Below are 23,185 nucleotides of genomic sequence, written 5' to 3'. Positions count from 1 at the left end.
AGGCAGGCAGCATTAAACACATGGAGGTACGGTGTGATGATGATGATGTTGTACCCGCTGCTGCTTCCTTTTCTGAGTTGTCAGATACAAGCGAAGCGGTTGATGATGACGATGCGTCCATGGATGTCACGTGGGTGCCCGCTCGGCAAGAAGAAGAACAGGGCGAAAGTTCAGATGGGGAGACAGAGAGGAGGAGGAGACAAGTTGGAAGCAGGGGGGGGTCATCGCAAGGACCTAGTGGCACAGTCAGACAGCATGCATCGGCACCCGGGGTCAGCCCGACAGCACGCCAATCAACGCATGCTGTGTCCACCACCAGAATGCCGTCAATGCAGAGCTCAGCAGTGTGGCATTTTTTTTGTGTGTCTGCCTCTGACAACAGCGATGCCATTTGCAACCTGTGCCAAAGGAAACTGAGTCGTGGGAGGTCCTACACCCACCTAGGTACAACTGCTTTGCGTAGGCACATGATCTCACATCACAAACGCCTATGGGATCAACACATGAGTACAAGCAGCACGCCTACTCTAAGCCGCCATCCTCCTCCTGGTCCAGCATCTTCAGCCACGTCAACCACTGCTGTCCTTCTTGCCCCCTCTCAACCATCCGCCACTCCGTATCCCGCCTTGAGCAGTTCCCGCTCATCTGCCCACAGTCATTTGTCTGTCAAGGACATGTTTGAGCGTAAGAAGCCAATGTCACCAAGTCACCCCCTTGCCCAGCGTCTCGATTGTGCAAAAGGAAGTCATGGCATGTCTGGCACACAGTGTTGGGGCAAGGGTCCATCTGACCACTGATACCTGGTCTGCAAAGCATGGTCAGGGCAGGTATATCACCTACACTGCGCATTGGGTAAACCTGCTGACGGCTGACAAGCAAGGAATGCGTGGCATTGCAGAGGAGTTGGTGACAAAGCCACGAATCGCAGGCAGTCCTGCTGCCACCTCCTCTACTCCTCCTACTCCATCCTCTTCCATAACCTCCTCGGCTGAGTCCTCTTGTGCCGCTGCTTCTTGTTCCACATCAACGGCACACCCCAGCTCCCCAGGTACTATTCCACATCCCGGATACGGCAGTGTCACGCCGTCTTGGGTTTGACTTGCTTGAAAGCAGAGATTCACACCGGACAAGCACTCCTGTCCGCCCTGAACGCACAGGTGGAAAAGTGGCTGACTCCGCAGCAACTGGGTATCGGCAAAGTGGTGTGTGACAACGGAAAAAATTTGATAGCGGCATTGAAGTTGGGCAAGTTGACACATGTGCCGTGCATCGCACATGTGTGTAATCTGATCGTACAATGCTTTGTGCATAAGTACACAGGCTTACAGGACGTCCTGAAGCAGGCCAGGAAGGTGTGTGGCCATTTCAGGCGTTCCTACACGGCCATGGCTCACTTTGCCGATATCCAGCGGCGAAACAACATGCCAGTGAGGCGCTTGATTTGCGACAGCCCTACACGTTGGAATTCAACACTCCTAATGTTCGACCGCCTGCTCCAACAAGAAAAAGCTGTTAATGAATATTTGTATGACCGGGGTGCTAGGACAGCCTCTGGGGAGCTGGGAATTTTTTTGCCACGTTACTGGACACTCATGCGCAATGCCTGTAGGCTCATGCGTCCTTTTGAGGAGGTGACAAACCTAGTCAGTCGCAACGAAGGCACCATCAGCGACATCATACCATTTGATTTCTTCATGGAGCGTGCCCTGCGAAGAGTGCTGGATCAGGCTGTAGATGAGCGTGAAGAGGAAGAGGAAGAGTTGTGGTCACCATCACCACCAGAAACAGCCTTATCAGCATCGCTTGCTGGACCTGCGGCAACGCTGGAAGAGGATTGTGAGGAAGAGGAGTCAGAGGAGGATTGTAGCTTTGAGGAGGAGGAGGAGGAGCAAGACCAAACACAACAGGCATCCCAGGGTGCTCGTTGTCACCTATCTGGTACCCGTGGTGTTGTACGTGGCTGGGGGGAAGAACATACCTTCAATGACATCAGTGAGGAGGAGGAACGGGAAATGAGTAGCTATCCCAATTTGCGATAGAACTTCTGGCCTGCCCCGCTTCAAGTGTCCTGTCAGAAAGGACCTTCAGTGCAGCAGGAGGTATTGTCACTGAGAAGAGAAGTCGCCTAGGTCAAAAAAGTCTAGATTACCTCACCTTTATTAAGATGAATGAGGGATGGATCCCGAAGGGACTGACACTGGGCGATAGATTCGCTTAAAAAAGGCCTGATGAGATGAGCTGCCTTGGGCTAAAAATGGTCCACACGCTGCTGTATTTTAGCTCTGAATGACGTTTGACTTGCGTGACTTATCCGCCACCAACTAGGGTTCAAGCCGCCATGTTTTAGGGCACTTTCTGCCTGTGAAACAAACATCAATTTTTCTGCCCGCTGCTACAACAGCGGCTGCAACAATACCAAATTTTTCAGGCATGTGTACATGCCTAATTTTTAGGCCCACTGGTGCAGCACTGTGGCTTCAAAAACCAAACCAAAAATTAAAATCCTCCAAGATGGCACCAATATACCAGTGGTCTAAGCATCTTCCCACCTTGGCCTAAAAAGGGGAGGTGATTCAACAATTAAAAATCTCTGCCATTTACACGTCCACTGATAGGAGACGCGGAAGGTATTAAACTGATATGAACAATACTCCACTCCTATCAGTAGGTCCGTCCCATTGTGATTCATGCCCCCCACCCACCGCGCAGGGATGGGGGCCGGGGGGGAGGAAAGTAGGCCCCCCATTGTGATTTATGCCCCCCACCCACCGCGCAGGGGTGGGGGCCGAGGGGGGAGGACAGTAGGTCACCCCATTGTGATTTATGCCCCCCACCCACCGCGCAGGGGTGGGGGCCGAGGGGGGGAGGACAGTAGGTCACCCCATTGTGATTTATGGCCCCCACCCACCGCGCAGGGGTTGGGGAGGACAGTAGCTCCCCCAGTGTGTATCAGGGGCTTTGAGGACAGGTGTCAATCCATACCTGCCAAGTGACCCTATGTAGGGGGAACAGTCTCTATTCTGCTCTGTGTCAGTGTGTATCATGGTCTCTGTGGATGGGGAACAGTCTCTATTCTGCTCTGTGTCATTGTGTATCATGGTCTCTGTGGACAGGGAACAGTCCCTATTCTGCTCTGTGTCAGTGTGTATCATGGTCTCTGTGGACGGGGAACAGTCTCTATTCTGCTCTGTGTCAGTGTGTATCATGGACTCTGTGGACAGGGAACAGTCCCTATTCTGCTCTGTGTCAGTGTGTATCAGGGGTTTTGAGGACAGGTGTCAATCCATATCTGCCAAGTGACTCTATGTAGGGGTAACAGTCCCTATTCTGCTCTGTGTCAGTGTGTATCATGGTCTCTGTGGACAGGGAACAGTCTCTATTCTGCTCTGTGTCAGTGTGTATCAGGGGTTTTGAGGACAGGTGTCAATCCATATCTGCCAAGTGACCCTATGTAGGGGGGAACAGTCCCTATTCTGCTCTGTGTCAGTGTGTATCAGGGGTTTTGAGGACAGGTGTCAATCCATATCTGCCAAGTGACCCTATGTAGGGGGAACAGTCCCTATTCTGCTCTGTGTCAGTGTGTATCATGGTCTCTGTGGACAGGGAACAGTCTCTATTCTGCTCTGTGTCAGTGTGTATCAGGGGTTTTGAGGACAGGTGTCAATCCATATCTGCCAAGTGACCCTATGTAGGGGGAACAGTCCCTATTCTGCTCTGTGTCAGTGTGTATCAGGGGTTTTGAGGACAGGTGTCAATCCATATCTGCCAAGTGACCCTATGTAGGGGGAACAGTCCCTATTCTGCTCTGTGTCAGTGTGTATCATGGTCTCTGTGGACAGGGAACAGTCTCTATTCTGCTCTGTGTCAGTGTGTATCAGGGGTTTTGAGGACAGGTGTCAATCCATATCTGCCAAGTGACCCTATGTAGGGGGAACAGTCCCTATTCTGCTCTGTGTCAGTGTGTATCAGGGGTTTTGAGGACAGGTGTCAATCCATATCTGCCAAGTGACCCTATGTAGGGGGAACAGTCTCTATTCTGCTCTGTGTCAGTGTGTATCAGGGCTGGGCTTTGAGGACAGGTGTCAATGTTAGGTGATTTCTGCCCTTTATGGATTAAAAGCAGACTCTGCATCAACTGTGCAATTTTCCATGGGAGTTTTGCCATGGATCCCCCTCTGGCATGCCACAGTTCAGGTGTTAGTCCCCTTGAAACAACTTTTCCATCACTATTGTGGCCAGAAAGAGTCCCTGTTGTTTTTAAAATTCGCCTGCCCATTGAAGTTAATGGCGGTTCGCGCGGTTTGCCGGTTCGCGAACATTTGCGGAAGTTCGGGTTCGCCATTCGCGAACCGAAAATTCCGGGTTCGCGACAACACTAATTATCATAATAAGATATATCCCATCTATCTGGGTGGAATGAATGCAATCTGGATCCTAATTTGCTTATGATGGAGACAGATCATCAATATCCGTACAGAAACATGCACTAAATATTGAGTTATGTAACGTATGCTCGAATGCATATGGAGGACCCTGCGAGGGTCAGTGTAAGGAGACAGCCCCTTGTAAAAGTCAGAGTTTGAATGTATTTACAAGACGTAATGGAAAACAGAGTGAGGTCTTGAATTGATATGAATCGTGAACGAAACGTATGTTGAATATCTGAAACCAAAATTCATAGACAACCTATTTTTAATCATACTGTATCTAACCAGTTAACGGCCTCTACCTGACTGTTATTTGCAATGATAGGCCTATATATGTTACTGATAACCGAAACAACTGTGTGTACCTAATATAGTTCATCACGTGATATTCTAATAAAGTATTATTTTAACAGAATGAACTTACCAAAACCTAATAGTACCAGCAACATAACTTTAAACACATTTAATTTACCGGCTGCACAGATTTACGTCCAAGTTAAATAAACCTGTTCAGACTTAATGTTGAAGTTATTCATTCAGTAACTGACGGAAATGGTAGATATCAGGTTTTGGTTATAAAAATTTATGGTTTTACTTATACTTTAGTAAATATATCTGCTCCGAACTATAACCCATCAGATTTGCTAGACCAAATTATGGATATTGTAGATGAAGTTGCCTGTGGTAGCATTATAATAGGAGGCGATCTCAATAGTGTCGTTGACCTAACTAAAGATAGAAGTTATACATATTCTGGTAAGGGTAACCTAAATAATATAGGAATATCTGGTCTATCTGATTTTTTTAGTTAAAAATTCCCTTTATGACTGATGGCGTATTACGAATCCTCAGGAAAGAGATTATACATTTTTTTCGCAGGTACATCAAACCTATTCTCGTATTGATATGTTTTTTGTGAAAGAGGGCCTCCTAAAAAATATTATTAAATCTACAATTGGTTCTATAGAAATATCGGATCATGCCCCAGTCTTCCTAAGAATTAGGTTAAAGGAAGGTAATAGCCTAAGGACTAGATGGAGACTTAATGAAAGCCTTCTGAAAGTTGACTGCATTAGGGACAAAATAGAATTAGAAATAGAGAATTTTTTTTAAAATTAATCATAATGGAGAAGTTGCAACACCAATTGTATGGTGTACCCTAAAAAGTTTTATAAGAGGATTATTAATTAAATACGGTTCCGAACATAAACGGAAGAAAGGTGAATGCTTACAAGTGCTGAGGATAAAACTGGCGAAAAAAGAACGGTTAAATAAATTATCAACAAATAGGGAATTAATAGAAGATATTAATAACTTAAAGTTAACTATTAAAGAAAAAATATATGAGGAGATTAATAAAAAGCTAACCTTTCTTAGACAAAGATGGTATCACAACAATAATAAAATGAATAGGGACCTCTCCAATAGAATTAAGAACCAACACAAAGATAAATCTATAAAAAAAATTGATGACTAAGGGAGGAAGGATTGTAAAATCGCCTAATGATATAGCAGAGGCATTTGCAGAGTTTTATAGATCGCTTTATAATTTGGGAGAGGTTAAGGTAAGCAAGAGTGAAACTGATGGATTTCTTAAGAAACTTAAACTTCCTAGGTTAAGCCAAGAGAAATTAGAATATTTAAAAACCCCTTTTAGAGAATGGTCTCTGAAACTGCTATGTTTACATCTGAAGGGTTAAAACCTGGGGGACCTGGCACCCAGACCACTTAATTGAGCTGAAGTGGTCTGGGTGACTATAGTGGTCCTTTAAACTCCTGTGCAATATCAAAACTGACCACTAGAGGCCGACATTTAAAACATACAGTATTTAACTGAAACAGTGAAGTAAAACAATTTGTATGAAATCGTGTGAAACCTACTGCTAATATAGGGTGTTCGGTTATAAATATACGAACGGCCCTTGTGGTGGGCTAACTTTCGCATATAACCAATCATTCCAATATTAACAAAAACTGCACAAAATAATAGTTTGAGAAATACAACTTGGTGTTCGTACGTTTGAGCCGAACACGTGCATTTGTGCGCATGCTCCCGAAAGCCCGCTAAACCTAAGTGGGATACGAACAGGCTGGAAATAGCCGAAAGACAGTACTATAGCCTAATCGTTCGCATAGCCACGAGAATACAGAAAAACTAACAGATGTATGCCAAAAGATATTAAAGCATAGAGCCACCCCAGAATGACGCTGAGCGCCTGCGACTAAGGTGAGACAAGCGGCTCGGCTCACAGATTTTACGATTCAGTCAACTAAGTGACTGGAGCAGGTATGCATAAAAGCAAGTGAACATTAATTTTGAATATGCATCCTTCTGGAAATTGATATTTTGTGAATATTCTATATCATAACTTTGCATTTGCAAAACCACTGATTTTAATTTAGATACCAAAAACATTGATGATTGTTGCAGATTCGCTCAGTCTGACCAAATTCTAACCATGTTTTGCATTAGTAATCAGTTGTGGTTGGAATTTTTTCATTTTCACTGGATTTTGGCCAGTGAATAACCACATAAAACATCTAGAGAATGTGGGGTGTCAGGGATTTGTGGCCTGGAGCTTAGTATGCAGGCAGAACCATTAATTTATGGAGAAGCCACAAACAAGAAGACCTGGAGAAATAAAAGATGAGTAACAACATAGAGGATGCAAATAAAGGAGGTAGAAGAGGTTCACATCAAATTGACATAGTAGAAATCAGCAACACTATTTAAAAAGTAATAACATTTTGAAAACAAAATTTGTTTTAACCATGTCCCAAAAAAATCTACATTTATCTTAAAGGAGCACTAAAGTCAGCCAAGCCACTTAATCTCCATACAGTCCTGTATGTTTAACCAGTCAAGGCAAACCATTATCATTTTTCTTGAAAGGGCAATGTTTGTCAGATAGGGGTAAACATGTCTCTAGGGGCTGTCATACCAGCCACTAGAGGCATTTCGGTTCAGACCAGCCACTAGAAGCATTTCGGCTGGTCTGAACTCAGCTCACAGAAAATGATTGGATTTAATATTTTCCTATGAAAAGCATTGTGTGTATACGGCACTCACCGCAGTCAAATCCACTATGCTCCTCTATAAGGAATCTTGGATTAGACTATGGCGGAGGAAGCCATGCCTCCTCAATGATATCACAAGAGGTGGAATGGTGAGAGGCACCGAGGATTCCTCTGTGCTGGAAAAAAGTGACTAATGCCTTTTATTGGAACAGAGGAACTGCAAACTTGTATTCCTAAGGAGACTAACAAAGAATAAGCAAGATAACACGTACTTTGACAATTTGTTACAGCAATGCTTCCAGGGTCTTTGGGAATTTTTACCCCAATATTTGACCTTTAATTTGAAAAAAAATAATAATAATAATAATAAATATTTGAATAATATCCATCACATTTTAATAAAATAATTGTATAGAATTTTTTGTACCTTCATTTTTTTTACTTTTTTGTGTTTGTACTTCTTCTGGGATAAGCTCAACAGTGCTATATCAAGGTACGGTGAGCGTCGTTATTGATGAGTAACTGCCCGTGGATTTACAGCAAATGCAGTAATTTCACAGTTGAGTATCAGTGTGTTTTTTAATTTATTGTTTTGCATATATTTTAATGCAACATTTATTAGCCAGTCACAATAGCCCTAAGCACAAATCATTTCTGTCTGTTATTACAGGGAAAGATATACTGTAAGCCTTCATTTTTTTTTCTTATATTCTTTTATTTTTGTTGTGCATAAAGATGCAATTATGCTTGCAATGCCCCAACAGTTTGAGCAAGTATATCAAAGGATATAGCATAACAGTAGTAAGGCATTCAAGAGGTTTGCACATTTTTAGGATTAAAAACATAATAAACAGGCTGAACAACATATCTAACCCTTATATATAAGGGGGAAAAGACAGCAGGATACACTGTTCGACAGAATATTATCCACTACTAATAATGCAATATGACATGATTGGGGTTAGCCTTAATTTTAATACCAGCCACCAAGCTGATAGGATCTCCTTTTTGAGAGGCCAAATATTTTATTCCAAGTTTAGCATTTAAGGAAAGGAATTGTTTTTTTCTTCACAGCAAGGGTAGCCAGGATGTATAGTGCTTGCTGTGGTAGGGCTCACTAATTATCACAGGAGTTTGAGTTTCACTATAGCTAGGAGATTTTACTATTTCACCATATGGAAACACAACTATGTCAAAATATATTTAGGGGAGGGAATTGTTTCATTTCAAGTAGTGTTGTGAGTGCTGGGCGTCCCCTTACAATACTAGAAAACACTTGGGTTGAGGACCTCACCCCCTCCCCTCCCCCCCATGCCCGTGTACTGGGCTTGGATAGGGAATTAGGGTAATGTATGGGAAGCTCCTCCCATAATTTGATATCTTTACACTAGATTTAGAGATTAATTTCGGGCTGAACTGTAATTTGGCCGAGTTTGATTCAATTGGGTTATGAGCTGAAATGCATCCAAATCACTGACCCATTGATATGTACAGTGCCAAACATTCATCATGTGGCACCAAAAAAAGAGGTAAACCATGAGAAAAAAATGATGAATGATAGCTAGGGGACAGTCAATAAAAGTTCATTTTATTCATGAAGCGAATAAGACGTGAGGAATGGATGGACAAAAAACTCTCTATATATTGTATATGCAATAATTATATAATTAATATATATATATATATATATATATATATATTATTATTTTTTATTGCTCTTTTTGTTTTTCCCTCTGTTGGTTACACATTTGCATAAAGGAGAGCACTCAAAACATTAGTGATAAGGATACATTTTTGTTTTTATTGCAGTCAATGTTTCATTTCTCAGTCATGAACGTTTTTCAAGACAAAAGATCCTGTCAATGCTATTGTTTGCTTTTAATGGATTAGAAACATGAATTTACATAACTCTAGGTGGGGGAGGAGAGGGGTCTTCATGGCATATACACTTGGGGCTCTGTGATTTATTTATTTCACTAACACACTATAACTACACCATTTTAAAATAAATGTTTTATTGATCTACAAAAAAGTTCTGACTGCTCGATAACCAGGCTGCCTATTTCCCTGAAGACTCTGTACCCTGACATCTCAATCTGTATGTAATCAATCATGGGGTACATATACTGGAGGAAACTGTTCGTAACATGAGAACCACACTAAAACCTATTTTTTTCCCCAATAGTTTCACCTTCAAATGTCACTTGAAAAGTCAGACTTAACTTGCTCCAAGCTAGAAAAAATTATTTAAATATCATACAGGAACTATGATTTATTATATTCATGTTTTATCCTGTCCTAAGAAATATTTACCTGGTAAAAATAGTCTTTTCTGATTTGGTAAGATATGAATGATGATGGATGTTGGACCTCATTGAAATTAGTGCTTCACATGGTACATTTGGAGGTTTGATGCAGTAGAAAAATTCACCATCTCTTTTATCTGCATAAACACATTTTTCCTGTTGTGATTCTAAATAAAATCCACAAACTTTCTCAATCTCCTGAGTTTTATAGAGAAAATTTCCAGTGAAAATAATATTTTTATATCCCGAATTCCGAGCTCTCCATAAAGCAGACACACCCTCACTTGGATGATACAAAATAAAGATATTTTCACATTCCCTTCCCAAGATAGAATGAAATGGATGTTATAGGATCCATTATTGAAATCTTCAACCCTTCCGGAAGCTGCAGCTCCAAGATCGGTGGAATAGATCCATGCTGTTAAGAAATCTCCTCCATATGTCTTCCTTTGACCCAAATAATTGAACATATCAACACGGACAGTTAAAGAATCTCCATTGCAATACTGTTGTCTGTCAGATAATATCTTTGCTCTGCCCATTTTTGCACTTGTTGTTAGATTTAAATGTCTGAAAGGGACACTCGAAATACTGTTACTTATGGTATTAAAAATCTGGTTTATTTCCATGTCCTTCTCCTCAGAAATATATTTTGTATTGGATTCATAAAAGTCTCTGAATGCAATTTGATGAATTTGAGGTTTGAAAGACTGTGAGGAAAAACATCAATAAAATTGTTATTTATTGATTAAACTCTCTCTTGTTTAACTTTATATTTGAAAGAGTAATCATTGAATGAACATACCTGGAATAATATTCGATGGTAGTTGAAACTTAGCTTTAGAACAACAATCAGTGAAATTACCAAAATGATTTTATAGCCTTTTGTCGTACAGTAGGACATGTTCCTAGTTGTAAAAGAGAGAATTGGATTATTTAGTATTAATCCACTTATTTAATAATCAGCTGAAAGATGCATGAATAAAAATTAAAGTAGTTTTCTATACCAGCACCAAATCAAAAATATAATAAATACATTGTGGACAATAATTAAAAATGCATTAATTGATTATTGTGGATATGCTCAATAGTCCGTTCAAGACATGGCAGGACTGTCACAACAAGGGATTTGCCAAACGCTGATTGAAAATAAATACATACATTTATATACTATTTACACTGATCAGCCACAGCATTAAAACCACTGACTTGACCACTAGTTAAGAGAATAACATTGATTTTATTACAAGATATGGAGGCTCATATTATGCTTACTCTGTCTTTACTTAAAGAGTCACTCCAGACCCCCAAACAACTTTAGTTTGCTAAAAAGCTTTATGTGTGAAAAGCGTGTCCTCTTTTTTTTTTTTCATTTTGCGAAAAGAGCAGAATTCAATAGAAATTTACACTTTAACAAATTAAACTGGTTACACCCCCTTGAGTTTCAAGCAGACAACAGGATATGTTACTTCCTGGTTTAGTTAGCTCCATGCAGCTGAGCTCAAGAGGCAGCAATTGCCCAGAGCATTTGCCTTACAAAGACTTCTCATTGAGCTGTATTGAGTAGAAACTGGTGTTCTGGGCGTGGTTAGAAGGGGAGAGCTTGCAAAGGCAACAGACAAGAGATCTGCAGTTTTTGCAAGCTGTTTTTAGGTTTTTAGGTATATCCCCAATCAAATAAATAAAAAAAAAAAATGCAAGCAAGTTTTTAGATATCTACCAAACAGTGATTTTTATTTATTTTGTTCCAAAGTCATCTTCCTTTGCTGCTCCTCAGCGGGAACAGATGAGTATTAGCTATATATAACGGATATTTTTATTTCTGGTTTATAAACTTGGATTTGTTTTTGATCATGTATATATTATACTGCGTTTTATTTTATTTCATTTTAACTCTGTCATTATGTTTTGTCATTTAATTTAATTATCTACTTTATTATTTATTTAGCTATTATGTTCACTTAATGTTTTGATTTTTATGTAATAATTTCTTAATGTTTTACATTTATGTATTGTGATGAATGATTTTTTCTTATCTGCCTTTCCTATCAGATGTTATTTCAGTCTCACGCACTGCAAATTCGCCGCAATTCATGAGTTTGGAGTGTTTAAAAAAATCAATATTCTGCTTTGAGCATTCAGGCTCATAGTTAAACATGTGAATCATTGCATTCATAAAAAATGGCAGAGTTCAAAGTCTGAATTTAATCCATATGGTATAAGAGTGTTGAAATTAAAAATAAATGTCATCTCTTCTTTGCCCAATTTGTTGATAAAATCCCCTCCTCTCCAATCTTTTTGTACTACTTTTAAAACACAGAGAAAGAGGTCTGTGGGGTTTTGGTTATGGGTGGTTTTAAAATGTTGAGAAACACTATGGGTTTCAAGACCTTTTTTTATATTGCCTATATGTTCCGCAATTCTAATGTTTAATGGGCGAATTGTTCTGCCTATATATAATAAGTTGCAGGGGCATTTTAGAGCATAAATGACTCCTTAACAAGTTGCATGAACTTTGATGGTTTATTATTTTCCTATAATAAGCCTTTTGTGGCTACTGGTGGTCCTGCGTGGAAGGCAGTTGCTACAACCGTAAAATCCTGAGAGCTCCTTTGAAAAATTCTTCTTTGGTTTCTCTGTTTCTAAATGGCTTTTAACTAAAAGCCTTTTTAGGTTTTCCGTTCCTCTAAAAATGATCTTGTGTTGAGGGGGTAGGATTTTGTTTAACCCCTTAAGGACCAAACTTCTGGAATAAAAGGGAATCATGACATGTCACACATGTCATGTGTCCTTTATGGGTTAAAACAGGGTCATCTTTTAAAATATGCCAATACTTCTGTATGGCTTGTTTTACTTTTCGGGTATTTCCATGGTAATTGCAGATAATCGGTATATCGTTAGTTGTCTGAGTTTTATTCTTAGGTTTATTTGTAAGGAGTTGTTGTCTGGATAGGGTCTTCACCTGTTCCAAGTTGTTTGGTATGCTTTCTTCCTCAATCTTTTTCTAGGAATTGTTGTTCCAAATATTTCACTTGTTCTAAAAAGTAATTCTCATCTGTACAGTTCCTCTTTATCCTGACGAACTGTCCTTGTGGGACATTGGCCAACCAATATTGGTGACGGCAGCTCGTTCTTTCTATATAACTGTTCCTATCTACTGGTTTAAAGTAATTCTTAGTTTTAATTGATGAATCCTTAATGTAGATGTTTAGATCTAAGAAATTGATCTCTGATTGGCTCTGGGTACATGTGAGTTTTATTCCCCAATTGTTACTATTGAGGAATTCTAAAAACTTCTCTAAACTGGTTGGTGTGTCCAAATGTCCAAATAAAAAATATGTAATCTATAAACCTTCGATAGGCCACCAAGTTCTCCCCCCAGCTGTGCTCTTGGGAGATAAAATTCTCCTCCCAATACGCCATAAAAAGATTAGCATAGCTGGGGGCGAACTTGGTGCCCATCACGTTATCACAGATCTGTAAAAATAATTGTTCCTCAAACCAGAAAAAATTGTTGGTTAAAATCAATAAAATTCCTTCTATAATAAAATCAGTCTGCTCTTCCTTAAAATGTGATTTTTCTAAAAAATATTTCACAGCCTCTATGCCTTTTTCGTGTGGGATAATGCTGTATAAAGAACTGACATCACATGTAACCAAAATATATCCTTCTTTCCACTCAATGTGTTCTAAAATTTGTAGCATATGTATCGTATCTTTTAAATAAAATGGGTTTTTGATTACTATTGGTTGTAATAAAACATCTATATATTCATATACTCTTGATGATATTGAGTTAATGCCAGATATTATTGGTCTACCAGGGGGTTGGTGATGTCTTTATGGACTTTGGGCAGATGGTAAAATACTGTTATATGGGTATTGTCCATAAGGAGGTACTCAGCTTCCTTTTCGTTTAGGATATTTAATGCTTTCCCTTTGTTTATATATGATTTGAACTTAACTTTTATATTTTCTGATGGGTTTGCTGGTAGCTTCTTGTAGGTTTTGTCATCTAAGTGAAGTCTCTCAGCATCTTGTATGTATTTCTACCTATCAAAAATGATGGTTCCTCCCCCTCTATTTGCGGGTTTTATTAATATATTTGGTTTTTTTCTCAAATTATCTAGAGACATTTTCTTCTTTTTTAGATAAGTTGTTCTGGTATTTATTAATTCTCTTTATTTTGTCTGTCTTTTTCATCACCATAGTTTCAAAGGTTTCAATTTGGTCTGAGATCATATGCTTTGGAAAGAAAGTAGATCTTTCTTTCAGGGATGTGTGTTCATATATCTCATTTGTTTCTAATACAGTCTGTTCTTTTCTTTCATAAAAAATTTTTTTTGAGGCATAGTCTTCTGATAAAATGGTTAATATCTACAAAACAATCTAATTTATTAAAATCAGAGGTGGGTGCAAATTTAAGACCTTTTCCTAAAATTTCCTTCTCCTCTTTAGTAAAAGAATAATCTGTTAGATAAAAAAAAATGCCATCTCTATTGTTCCTCTTCTCTCTGTATCTCAATTCTTCTTCTCTTCCATCTTCGTCTTCTTCTTCGCTGGATCTCTGCCATTTCCCAGGAGACTCTTGTGGTGTGATTGTTTGTGACCACCTCAATCTGTTGGTCAAGGGGTCCTTCCGAAAAAAAGGTGAAGAAGCTACAGGTACTGAAGATGTTGAGGGAGGAGAGTGAGATCCTTCTTAATCCAATAAATTCACTGGACTTGATTTCCAAAATAAGGAAGTACTTTATTAGTATAAAATGGGATTAAAACAAAAAAGTTAAAAAGTGGTATAATAAATATAGTCCACATCAAGTAGAACGGACGGACGGTCAGTTCACGTTTGGAACGCATGTAAGCGTACCACTACTGTGCAAACTTTATTGTCAATAACATATTCCGTAATTTAGATCAGTCCATGTTTGGAACGCATGCTTGCGTTCCACCCTCATATCAACTTTATTGTTATTTTGTGTTCAAATCGTTTTACCAGGATTTGTTTTTGTTGGTTGCTGCATGTACTAAGATCCTTCTTCCATTTGCGCCATCCTATTTATAATCGTTTTTTCTTTTGAATGTTATTCTGTTTACTTACTTTATCACTTAATAAAAACATATTCCCCACTCAGCCCTTCAACCCTCAGCTCTTTGTCACATTCTACTGTCCTCTGTAAAGCATTTAAGATTTATAAGAGTGATAGTGATATCAACATCAACAGTGAAAAAGATTAATGTAGTAGATTATATCATATAATGATTACAAAGTAAAATGGAGCAGCATTCATTTTCTATTTCCAGCTCTCCTTCTTTTATTAACACAGTGTGCAAAAAGAACAGTATAACAATATACTAGAATAGTAAAACAATATAGGTGTTTAAATACATAACTAATAAAACTAAACCATAAAACACTTTCAGATAACATAACACACCTTTACAGACATACTAACCCTTAGGTTAAACATTTATAGTATCAGTACTAGACTTTCAATTAAAAGAAAGGGATACTATAGGTATCATGCCACTGCTGTATCACTGCTCAATTCTCTGCCATTTAGAAGTTAAATTTGTTTCTGTTTATGAAGCCCTAGCCGCAACTCCCCTGGCTGTGATTCACACAGTCTGCATTAAAAAAATGGTTTCCATTTTCAATCACATGTTAACTTGCTTTAGAAGTTTTTATATCCTGCTCTGTAGATTGAACTTTAATTGCACTCAAATCAAAGTTTTACAGAAGACTCCTGCAAAGTCCAGCAGGCAATGGACAGAGCAAGAGATACGGAATTGTAAAGTAAGCAGAAAATGCTATGAAGGAAAGAAAAAAGTTACTTGCGCACTATCTCAAATCCCAATGGTAATTTAAGTGTAAGTTCACCTGGAACATCAAGGCAAAACATTTTTCTAAAAATGTAAAATCTCCAATGAGATAGAGAAGGGTTTTTTTTTACACTTATTAACACTTAGTAGGGACTTGTGGAGTGGGCAGCAGCACTGTAACATGGCTATGCAATAAAAAAGCAAATACAAATATACAAAATGGGTGGCAACAATGACTGTACCAATTCCTCCCCACTACAGCCAGGGGTGAGCATCAATTCAGCCATGTCCTATGTTAATAGATCTCTTTTAAGAGAAGGAAAAATGAATAGTTCAAGACAAAAATGTGTTTATCCAGATAGTGCGGACGTTCCTGCTCCAAGAGGTCATTGTTGATATTTTTGCTGCTGATGTGTTTCACTTCATGGTATTCAGGTTCTAAAGAGGACCTGGATGCTGAATTATTGAATGCCCCACATTACAGGAAACTGGCTGTGGAGGAGATACAGCACAAGACAACACTGGTGAAGTAAAAAAAAATAGGAATCTGTATAACATTTTGCAATGTCTAGTCAGACTTGAAATGACTAGTCCTTTTTTTAAAATGTGGCACTGTGGTTAAAAATCTGAAACATAGTACAAAAGTAAAAGGGACACTATAGGCACCCAGACCACTTCAGCTGATTGCAGTGGTCTGGGTGCACAGTCCCAGGCCACTTAACCCTAAAAAGGTATTTATTGTAGGTAAATTGCAGGTATTTATTGGATTTATTGGATTAACTCCACCTCTAGTGGCTGTGTACTTTTGGTCGCCTATCTGACGCTGTACGTCCTATCTGACGATGTACGTCCTAATGCGAGCGAGGCTATCGCCGCGCATACGTATAAGATATTTTTCACTGGCTGACATCGGCGTGGGAAGAGTGGAGGTGGAGTCCTGGCCAGCGCTGAGGGACATCGGTACTGGAACAAGGTAAGTGACAGAAGAGGTTTAAACCCCTCCTGCTTAACGGGGGTGGAGAGGGCTTGATGGAGGGGGCACTATAGTTTCACTTTAATAAAGATAAATATCTCTGTAAGGATAACTGACATTGCACCCCCTTTTTATTAGGGCATCAGGGCTTAACCCAACCAAAAAATTAATAATCATAAATCAATTAGCACAGGAGCTAACATTATCAGTCAGCATAAAGCCCAAAAGCTTGGGGTGTCCCATTTTATGCTGCGCATAGTTACAGGAATTATCAAAACAACGTCAACACTAGAGCTGTGTAGAAGCCTGCCTATAACAACTCCAATCCACAGCTAGATTGCTGGAACTTGGAGACATCCTGCCTGCAATTATTTACATTAGGATTTAACCATGGACATTAGCTTTGCTCGACCATCACCATCTGCTATACTGCCACAGGAGTTTTAAAACAAAAAACAGCCCAGTTCACGTTTCAGTATTTCAAATACATTGCGTCAGGTACTGGTGCATTTAAATGCCCTGTTAACCAATCAGCAGGCAGTGGTGGTGTTTACTGAATTTATTGGTGACACCACTAGTTGTTAAAGGGCATATCATATGAACCTGCACATCTTAATTTTTAAGTTCTGTTCGGCTAATTTATTCCAGAAATTGTATTCATTCTAAAGCCTACTCTGCTTTCATACCATTGAAGTTAGTCCCACACTTATCCCTGAAACATTTTCGACAATAAACAGTATTTCCATTCAGTTACATTTCTCAATCATATGCTGCCTAGCTCATTACAACTGAATATATTCACATATGTGTGGGGCTAGTCTGTGATACTCAGATTATCCAAGGGGAAAATCTCCTTTTTAGTATGCAAGGTTACACAGGAAAGCAGATATTTGTCTGCATTAATGACTTGTTAAATAAATTAAAAGTAGCCAACATTTAATATATCCATCTTTTTTGCCAACCTTTATAGAACCCCCCAATACAATGACTGCCATGTTCTCATGGATATGTATCCAGAAATAACCCATATATTATACAAATTAGTCAAACTATGGGTAAAATCAATGTTATTGATATGTAATGGACTATAATACATAGATTGAAACTAACCTTATATTTTAGACTTAAGGGGATAAAACAAGAGTCTTAATCCAATTAATCTAAATACCACACAATGTGCCATCACTACAAAGCATATGTACCTATATAAACAAAAAAAAAATGAGAAACAAGCTTAATGCTGTTTAAAGGATATAAAAAAGGAATGAGAATGGTCGATGGCAGAAGAACAATTATCTGTATTTGAAATGGTAACGTGTTCTCCTATCTACTAGAAGCCTCCACCCCGGTAAAAAAGAAATAAAAATAGTTTTTACTCACCTTCAGCCCTCACCAAGCTGGTTTCACAAAGGCAATGTTGACAGTTGAGAAGTAGTGGTAGTTAGTGTCCCTTTTAAAAGTTGCTGGGCCCCTATCAATCAAACCATTAGCCGATTTTATTCGAAATAACATCGAAATTAGAGATATAAAGATATGCCATCATGAACATTCTATTACATTATATGCAGACGATGTTCTCCTCTCACTCTCTTCTCCAGGATCCTCGATTCCAGCTCTTTTAGATGCAATAGATCTATTCTCCTCACTGTCTAATTATAAAGTAAATCTTTCTAAAACTCAAATATTGACTGATGATCTGAAAAAGGATATAGATGACATTGGTTACCCATAAAGTTACCCATAAAGTTCCTGGGTAATTAGATTACACCAAAAATACCGGATATAATTATAAATAATTATGAAACTTTATGGGGGGAACCTAATTTATCATTGACACAATGGAAGAAACTAGAAAATCCTTTTTTGTCATACGGGTGATAGGCGCTACAATAGAGGAAAAACCTTTAACGAAACGTCTATAATCATTAGAGAAACCAAGAAAACGCTGAATGGCTTTCAAACCTTGTGGTAAAGGCCATTCTATGGCAGCAGAAAGCTTCTGGGGATCAATACGAAAACCTTTCGCGGAAATCAAGTACCCCAAAAACTGGACTTCGGATTGGTTAAATAGACATTTTTTCAGTTTACAATAAAGACCATTAGCAAGAAGGGTCTTCAGAACTGTAGTAACATGTCTGTGATGAGTGTGTAAATCTGTAGAATATATTAATAGGTCATCCAAGTACACAATTACAAATGTGTGAATAAAGTCTCTTAAGACGTAATTAATACATTCTTGAAATACTGCTGGGGCATTACAGAGACCAAATGGCATAACAGTATACTCATAATGGCTAGATCTAGTGTTGAATGCCGTCTTCCATTCGTGGTCTTTCTTAATACGTATTAAATTGTATGCACCTCTAAGATCAAATTTAGTAAATACAGTCGCATGTTTGAGCCTGTCGAATAATTCCGTGATTAAAGGTATAGGATATGCATTTTTGATAGTGATTTTATTTAGACCTCTATAACCGATACACGGTCTTAAATCACCTTCTTTCTTTGATACAAAAAAGAACCCCGCTCCAGCCGGAGAAGAGGATCTCCTAATAAACCCCTTTTCTAATGATTCCTTAATATACTCTTCCATGACACGGTTTTCTTGAACAGATAAAGGGTACACCCTGCCCTTTGGAGGTATAGTGCCAGGCAATAAATCGATAGCACAATCGTAGGGTCTGTGAGGTGGTAATTTGTCAGCCTCCCTTTTATCGAAGACAGTCTTGAGAAATAAGTACTGAGGGGGTACAACCGTAGACAAAGGAGGAGTAGTAGGAACATTAATCGAATTCAAAGGGGTGACTTCAATAGTACAAGATTCGTTGCAGGCTTCGCTCCATGACTCCCAGTCAAAAATGGGATTGTGGGCATGTAACCATGGGTACCCTAACACGACGTGAGAAGAGGGAGAGGTGATGACCTGGAACATGTGTAACGGTACAGTTTCATGAGTAACAACTGGAGAACTTAATGGTCTACCATCTATGGCCTCAACGGCCAAGGGTGTCTCCTTCTCTCTGATGGGAATGTTGTTTTTCTTAACAAAACCAGAGTCTATGAAATTTTCAGCTGCCCTGGAGACAACCAGAGCGTATATGTGCTCAGCTATACAACTCTCTCCCATATGTAAAGAAACAGGAAGAAGCAAACGGTTAGGAGGCAATTTAGGAGACTTAGATATCACACCCAAGGCCAGTCCCCTATAAGGTCTTAGGTGCGAGAGTTTTCCGGAAGCAAAGGACATTCCTTTACCATATGGTCTCTCCTACCACAGTATAGGCAGAGTCCGTCCCTTCTCCTATGTAACTTTTCAGTATCAGAGAGTTTGGCAACCTCTAATTGCATGGGTTCTTCCTCAGATACTTTAACACTCTCAGGTTTATCAACTCTGGGGTTAATAGGTGTAACAAAACGTCTATTCCTGTTCTTAGTATAGAGCCTGTCACGAATCCTATTATCTCTATCAATGAGGTAGTCAATAAGGTCCTCTAATGCATTAGGAAGCTCCTTAGCTGCTACCTCATCCAATATAGTGTCAGATAAACCTTCCATGAACACAGTAGTTAACCCATTATTGGTCCAATCTACCTGTGAAGCAAGGGTACGAAACTGAATAGCATAGTCAGCCACAGACCTAGAACCCTGTTTAATTCTCAATAATGCTCTTGCAGCATTTTTTTGACCTTTTCGTTGTGTCAAAAGTTCTACGAAAAGCCGTAAGAAAACTGTTGAAATCATGCACCATAGGTCCATTAGCCTCCCAAATAGGGTTTGCCCACTCAAGTGGTTTATCGGTAAGTTGGTGCATAAAGAACCCCACCTTAGACCTTTCTGTGGGAAATTAACGTGGATACATCTCAAAATGGAATTATATTTGATTAATGAAACCTCTGCATGTCTTAGAGTCCCCTCCATACCTGGAGGAGGTGTTAAATGGGCCGAAGTATTAGGCAAAGTAGATACTTCAGGAAGAAGAGGTGGGTTGGTTGGAATAGTTCTAGATAAGAGCGTCTGGAGAGCCTGGGCTATCTGATCCATACGGTTATCCTGCTCTACAAATCTAGCCTCATGGGATGCCATCTGCTGAGCTAAATCTGCGGGGTCCATGGCCCTATCGTAATGTAACGAAAATATACCCCAACACGCAGGATTCAGCTAAACAGAAGACAACACAGAGGGGAGATACGTCTACCGGACCTTAGAATGGCCGGACTCTATGTATATAGGGGAAGTACAGAGTCTGGAGCGATCCGAGGTCAAGGGCACACAGAGACAGCGTAAACTAGGACTAGCCGGGGTCTGGTACACCGAAAACAGCAAGCCGGCAAAGAGAACAGATAAGGATAAAGAGATAACTTAGTCAGAAAACAAAGTCAAGTACGAAGGAACACAACTGAATACAACAAGCACTAAAGGGAACTGAAACAGAAACCACGATAGGGCAAGGAACCAAGGGAAAAAGGTGAGTATAAATAGCTAAACAACTATTTTGATTGGTCCCTGTCATCTCCACGCCCCCAAAAGGTAAGTGTATGGGGAGTGTGGCATGACAGGGACCAATGGGAGGCCTTTTCCAATTTAGGCTCCCACTGTTCCTTTAAGAGCGCGCCCGAGACCCGCGGCGCGCTCTTAGAGTCAGACGGGACACGTGACCGCTTCTCGCGGTCACTGCCCGCCTTCCTGTTCCTGCCTTCGGATGAGCCACGCACGGCTCGTGCAGCAGCAGGACCGCGCGCGGCTCGAACAGAGGACCCCGGCCGGCCCCTGGAAAGGGTAAGTACCGCTACAGGGGTGGACCGAACATCGCATATGTTCGCCATCCGTGGCGAACGCGAACAAGCTATGTTCGCCAGGAACTTTTCGCCTGCGAACTGTTCGGGACATCTCTAATTACAATCTCTAAGATTTGAAATCATTGTTTAGTAAATAAGCGAGTGCGCTGGATTCTGTATTTTGTATATTTTGGCCCCAGCAGCACCCTATAATGTAAGCATGTTCGGGTGAGTGCAGCCCTCTTGGTTTCTTTTGATATATATATATATATATATATATGTATTTTTTTTAAATCCCCTAACTGCTATACATTGGCTATGGGTGAGAGGGGGTTTATGTTAAAGACTCAACAACCCCATAAGTGTGTTATTTCCAATTTAATCTTAATTATGTACACAATTGCCCTAATGTGTCGTCCCTGTCGTCCCCCTCCCTCTCCTTACCTGGATCTGCCGATGCCAATAGGCAGGGGGCCGTGCTTTTAAAGGCCCACTGTGCTCGACCGGCCCTTGCTGACACTGCCAATTGGGTGGCCCTAACTGCAAAGGCCACCCAGTGGGTCTCCTTAGTGTGCGGGCTGGCAAAAAAAACTTTGGTGGGGCGTAAGTTGTGCGAGCCTGATCTGGATGAATAGACAACAGCATGATCGAGGACTAAACAGTCAATTTCCACATAAACAATCAGAACATAACAGTCTCTGACACCAAAATGGAGTTCTGACCATGATGAGGGTTTTAATTAAAGTAGCCATGTATTCATTGGCCACCATCATAATTGCAATGCTAAAAAATATGTCAAAGATGTTGCATGAATTATGCATTCAGAATAGTCATGCATGCACAGAACAGGATAACAAAAATATAAATAAAAACATTTTATATATAAGATTATGGGTACGTGCTATGTTAGCAACAAATTATATATAAAGGCAGCAAACACTTGTGAGAGAGGAACTCCCTTATGCTCTTAAGAGTATAAATCAACAGCTTTTTTGCATGAAGGGTATGATATCAAATCACAAATCAAAACGAGCATGCTCATCTACTGTTTATTTGATTCTTGATTCAGCTACATGTTAACTCTGATTTTGAGAAATTATCCAATCAATCCACATTTGGGTGAATTGCAGTTTGAAACAAAATGATTCTCCAAGTCTTGTACAATAAATCTTGCGTGTACTCAGGAAAATAACATTTGTTGGAAGTAATTACACATAGAAGTAAGCCTGTAAAACAAACAAGTAAAGAGCCCATATTTTAACAGACACACACACACACACACACACATATATATACATGCAGGTCAAAATATAATCTTTTATAGCCACTCTCCAGTTACCTACCTTTTGGGTGCTGGAGAGTGGTTTCCCTAATGTCCAGTCTGCAGCCTGAAGAAGGTAGGAGTAAAGGACTGGCTCTTGCAGCCTGCACCCCCTCCTCTCCTGCCTTCTCCTACTCCTGTCTCTCTCTCCCCGGATGGCCCCCTCCTCACAGCCTCGAGGCACACACTTCCTCTCAGGATGCAAGGGCGGACCCAGAACCGAATCTCGGGAGGGAAACTTGGAGATTATTTACATGGACAATCAAGGCACAATAACCATTGCAGCTCTCTGTATTCATATGGTTGCAGGAGTGCTGTGACACCCTTCAAGAGTAAGCAGTCAAACCATTTAAGAACAGTTTGACAACTTACCAGGGGTCTGCCGGGATTGAGGCTGTATTAGGGCATAGGGCCTGTAGTAGGGGATAGGGGCAAAAATGTGTGTGTGCTAGGGGTGCAATGTGTGTGTGTGAGGGGTGCAATGTGTGTGTGTGAGGAGTGCAGTGTGTGTGTGTGTGAGGGGGGCAGTGTCTGTGTGTGGGGTT

General features: G+C 40.0%; 1 protein-coding gene across 1 annotated transcript in view; it reads right to left on the bottom strand.

The window, feature by feature from the left end:
* LOC134568670 (NXPE family member 2-like) overlaps positions 1-10,430 on the bottom strand; it is a 35,485-nt gene extending 25,055 nt beyond the window's left edge. The window contains 3 exon segments of the mRNA XM_063427320.1: positions 7,718-7,779; positions 9,759-10,053; positions 10,056-10,430. Coding sequence (XP_063283390.1) covers positions 7,718-7,779; positions 9,759-10,053; positions 10,056-10,380 — 682 coding nt within the window. The 5' untranslated portion in view covers positions 10,381-10,430.
* Positions 10,431-23,185: the final 12,755 nt, after the last annotated feature.

This window comes from Pelobates fuscus, chromosome 7 (assembly GCF_036172605.1).
Source record: "Pelobates fuscus isolate aPelFus1 chromosome 7, aPelFus1.pri, whole genome shotgun sequence".
NCBI classification, from domain to species: Eukaryota; Metazoa; Chordata; class Amphibia; order Anura; family Pelobatidae; genus Pelobates; species Pelobates fuscus.
This window is presented reverse-complemented; position numbering and strand designations above follow the sequence as displayed.